The following is a 5000-nucleotide window of genomic DNA, read 5'->3' on the forward strand; positions in this document are numbered from 1 at the left end:
CTGGACATTAAATTATATTATATTTAAACTTTGATCGCTTTGCTCAAATTTGTAAACCTGTTTTTTAAATTATTATTATAATTATAATTATTATTATTAATAAACAAACATCACAAACATGACGGGAACAGAACAGACGTCGATAACTCAGCCAATCAGGATCAATTGTCCAAGTTTAATTTTAACACGCAGCATTTTCTTAAAGTGATGACATCATCTGCACGTTGCTGCGGCAACGATAGTTAGCTGTTAGCATGTAGCATGTTAGCACGCAGGTTGACGTTATCATTAGATTCACAGTTAAGTTTAATGAAGGCAGAACTTCCTCGTTAGTTCGCTGCTCGTTAATAAAATCAAACGTAATCTTTTCACACTGAATCAAAGCTTCACTATTACGTTAGCAACGCTTCGCAGCTCCTCATCATCCGAGGAAGAGCTGCGATTGGTCGAAACATCGCTAACGAAATCAAGATGGGAAAAAGTGCAGATTAAAAACTGAGCCTGTAAACGTGTTAGCATCGACCGTAACACGCTGCGATAAATCAGACTCAGCGTAACTAACAAACACGGAATTAAAGGACGATTAAATGTTTTGTGACTCAGCGGCTTCGTATCTTTGTCGCGTGTCGATACCTGAGATTCAACATGAGACGTTTCTTTACCGTCCAAAAAGCTAGCGATGTTTATGTTCCTCAGTTACCCCCCCCCCCCCCCCCCCCCCCCCCCCCCCCCCCCCCCCCAAAACAAACTACGAAAAACAAACATGCGAACATGAACACGTGTAGCTGCGGATAACGTAATAACGGCCGTTGACGTAATGATTTTGCCTATTCTTTAACGTAATAATGACCGATAAAGTAATAATTTTGGTGATTTTAAATGTAGTAAAGCCGATAACGTAATAACATTTCCGAACCAACAACGTAATAATTTTGCCTGTTTTAAATGTATAATGCTAATAATTTAATAACGACAATAACGTAATAAAGCTGATAACGTAATAACTTTTTGCCAATAGCGTAACGTAATTACGTTATCGACCATTATTACGTTATCTTCTTTCTTACATTAAAGTGGGGAAAATTATTACGTTATTGGCTCCAGTTATTACCTTCGGATTTATCGGCCTTATTAAATAAAAAAATTGTCAACATTTTTACGTTATCGACCGTTATTGGCTCCAGTTATTACATCGGGATTTTTTTTACTTGCAAATTATTATTTAAGTTTTCGGCTTTATTACGTTAACGGCTTTATTACGTTTTCGGCTTTATTACGTTAACGGCTTTATTACGTTAACAGCTTTATTACGTTATCGGCTTTATTACGTTTTCGGGTTTATTACGTTATCGCTGCTACAACACGATGTCAGACTAAACAGAAATTAAGTGAAGTGCTGATTAGTCGTAATTTTTTCATTTCCTGTTCATCAAACGTTACGGCGCCTCAATCCTTCCTGCGACGGCTCTGATGTCACTTCCTGCAGCGTCGCCATCAGACCGACGTCGCATCATCACTCCTGACGTCCCGCCCCCTCTCGTCCGATTGGCCGGCCTCTCAGACGTCTCGCAGGTCGAGCTTGGCGACGTACGGCGATCGGAAGGATCCGATGTAGAGGCTTCCGTCGTACTCGTGGACTTCGCTAATGTAAGCCGCCACCAGCCCGTTCGGGTCGTGGAAGCTACGCGTGCAAACGCCGCCGTCGTGAAGCTCGGCCACCAAACTGTAGCGAGGGACGAACTTCATCAGCACGTCCTGACTGAAGAGCTGCAGAGAGAAAAGGTTAGCATCCGTTAAATAGAAATAAATAAATAAACATCAAAGGAATAAAATATAAATTCATTTCTTTAACAGTAAACACTCAGCTCATGTTAGTTAATACATATCTGATAATTATTTCATTTTTGTAAATTTTTTTTAACCTCTTAAAATTAGAAACAGTTCTAATAATAGTTTAGTTTAGTCGCTGCACGGCCCTCATATCTGTGTTCATACGTAAGTAATTTAGTAATTTAAGTGTAATTTTCAGAGATTACCACATTGGTTGATACATATCTGATACACATAGTTATTTATTTATATTTGTATATATTTTTTAATCTTTTTAAATGAGTAACAGTAATAATAGTTTATTTTTAGTTTAGTCGCTGCACGGCCCTCATATCTGTTTATATGTAATTAATGTGTCTGTGTCACTTTTTAAGTTATTTAACGGCTTCATTTTTAGGACATTTTAAACACAGGACGGTGCAGTTTGGTCTAAATTATAAGAAACTGTCACAGAAAGCAGACAGTCTCAGGAGAGGGAACTTTATTGTCCAGAAAAACAGAATGAATGAAAACTGGCAAAACAACAACGAGAGCAGAACAAACAGAGACTGAACTAAAAACCAAACCCTATAAAGACACGATGAGGTGATTACTAAACAGGACACAGGTGAGAGAAACAAGACAGGGGAAACAGGAAGTAGAACTAACAAAATACACAAAGGGAGAATAACTTCAAAATAAAACACGAGCTACAGGATGTAACAGAAACAGCAGAAAGGAAGTCGGTGTGTTTCCATCATATCTGCGTTAAACTATTAAACTTTCAAATTACTACAAACATTAATATAAAATCAATAGATGACTGATTCATTTATATTATTACTATCAGACAGGTTTTTATGTTAAGGTTAAATATTAATGTGTTTAATGATCCTGATGAAGTTTTATTAATGTTTCTCTTTAGTAGAAGGTGAGTTCATCAGAAAGCTTCTTCTTCTTCTTCTTCTTCTTCTTCTTCTTCTTCTTCTTCTTCTTCTTCTTCTTCTTCTTCTTCTCTCTAAATGTAATCAGAGGTTTGTTGTCTGATACGAACCGATAACTGAGTTTAAGTTTAATAGATGCAGCATTTTATTAATGTTTATGTTTTATATTTCTGCTTCATAAAAGTTTAATGAAATGTGATTTTATTTAGACAGTAAAACATGAACCGTCGTCGTGGTAATTCCCTCTCTGACCAGCTGGGGGCGCCACCGAGCTTCAAACTTTAGACTTTTAATGAATCTGCTGTTTGCTGCTTTTATGCTCTGCTCTTAGTTTTATGATGTTTTATGTTGATGCTTTAACTTTGAAGCACTTTGATATTTGATTCAAATATAGTGTGTTAAAATGTATTATTATTATTATTTATTATTATTAAAACAGAAGCTTTGTTCCTGATGGAGCCGAGAGGTAGAACAACACATTAATGATTCGATGTAACAGAACAAATATTATCCCTGTAAACACGATAATTCACAAAGTTGGACCTTATGAATCATTATGAATCATTCCCAACTATATCATATATATGTACATATATTTATTTGTTGTATGTATTTTTCTATTTATTGTCATTTATAACTATTAAATTCACAGCGTAGTTTATGTTATGTTAATGTTTATTTCAGACATAAACGAACAATTTTAATTCCAAAAGGAAAAAAGAAAACGTTTTCAAAATGTGTTTATGGTCTCAATCGCTAGTTTAAAGCCTTCTTCAATGCAGTATGATGTTCATTTGGGACATTTTGGCCTCCCTGATTTTATATGTGACGATAAAGCAGGGTATGCATTAGGGCGTGGCTACGTGGTGATTGACAGGTTGATTGGTTCACAGGTTCAGGAGGGCGCCTCATGCTCCTCCTGATGCCCATATAAGTAGAATCCCTGTTTTTATTTTTCCCAGCATGCACCGGAAATTTGCGATATGGCGCTGCTCAGATCCGATACTATTGACCTCCGAGCAGCAGTCCACAAACCAATGGGTGACATCACGGATGTTACGTCCATTATATATAAAGTCTATGGTGTTAACCGATGATTACTGATCTATATTTACTGTTTTAACTCATAATGTTTTGGTTCTGGACCCGTCTGGGTTCTGGACCCGTCTGTACCTTGAAGATGAGCTTCTTGATCCAGGGTCTCTGGGACAGGAAGTCCAGCATGGAGAAGCCGGGGTTCGGTCTAACAGCTGACATGGCGACCCAGTAACCGCCGCTGGAACTCGGACGGATGTTGTCGGGAAAACCGGGAAGATTATCGATGAAGGTGTCCATTCCTCCTTTATTCAGACCGGCTACATGGACCCTGATACACACAGAGATACACACAGAGATACACACACATATACACACACACAGATACACACACAGAGATACACACACATATACACATACACACAGTGTGAATGAGAACATGTAAAGTGTTTTGAGTTATAGAAGGTGTACAGTATGAGGTGGGTCAGCAGGGTCAGGTGTATCGGGTTAATCGGGTGTATCGGGTGAATCGGGTGTATCAGGTTAATCGGGTGTATCGGGTGAATCGGGTGTATGGGGTGTATCGGGTGAATCGGGTGAATCGGGTGTATGGGGTGTATGGGGTGTATGGGGTGTATCGGGCGTATCGGGTGAATCGGGTGTATCGGGTGTATCGGGTGTATCAGGTGAATGGGGTGTATGGGGTGTATCGGGTGAATCGGGTGTATCGGGTGTATGGGGTGTATCGGGTGTATCGGGTGAATCGGGTGTATCGGGTGAATCGGGTGTATCGGGTGTATGGGGTGTATGGGGTGTATCGGGTGAATCGGGTGTATGGGGTGTATGGGGTGTATCGGGGTGTATCGGGTGTATCGGGTGAATCGGGTGTATCGGGTGAATCGGGGTGAATCGGGTGTATCGGGTGTATCGGGTGTATCGGGTGAATCGGGTGTATGGGGTGAATCAGGTGTATCGGGTGTATCGGGTGAATCGGGTGTATGGGGTGTATCGGGTGTATCGGGTGTATGGGGTGTATCGGGTTAATCGGGTGTATCGGGTGTATCGGGTGTATCGGGTGAATCGGGTGTATGGGGTGTATCGGGTGTATCGGGTGAATCGGGTGTATGGGGTGTATCGGGTGTATCGGGTGTATCGGGGTGAATCCGGTGAATAGGGTGTATCGGGTGTATCGGGTGAATCGGGGTGAATCCG

General features: G+C 40.1%; 1 protein-coding gene across 2 annotated transcripts in view; it reads right to left on the reverse strand.

The window, feature by feature from the left end:
- apmap (adipocyte plasma membrane associated protein) overlaps window positions 1–5000 on the reverse strand; it is a 14988-nt gene that overhangs the window by 766 nt on the left and 9222 nt on the right. Inside the window, exons 8-10 of one of the 2 annotated variants that reach the window (XR_009927026.1) lie at window positions 3927–4119; window positions 1192–1767; window positions 1–1111 (exon numbers count right to left, since the gene is read on the reverse strand). The exon at window positions 1–1111 is cut by the window's left edge and continues 766 nt beyond it. Coding sequence is in view for 1 of the 2 variants with exons in the window: in XM_062430759.1 (XP_062286743.1) it covers window positions 1558–1767; window positions 3927–4119 (403 nt within the window). In the remaining variant the exon portion in view is untranslated. Of the gene's footprint in view, window positions 1768–3926; window positions 4120–5000 lie in introns of both variants that reach the window. The other variant, XM_062430759.1, reaches the window with a different exon arrangement.

The sequence above is a fragment of the Scomber scombrus genome, chromosome 12, assembly GCF_963691925.1.
Source record: "Scomber scombrus chromosome 12, fScoSco1.1, whole genome shotgun sequence".
Taxonomy (NCBI): Eukaryota; Metazoa; Chordata; class Actinopteri; order Scombriformes; family Scombridae; genus Scomber; species Scomber scombrus.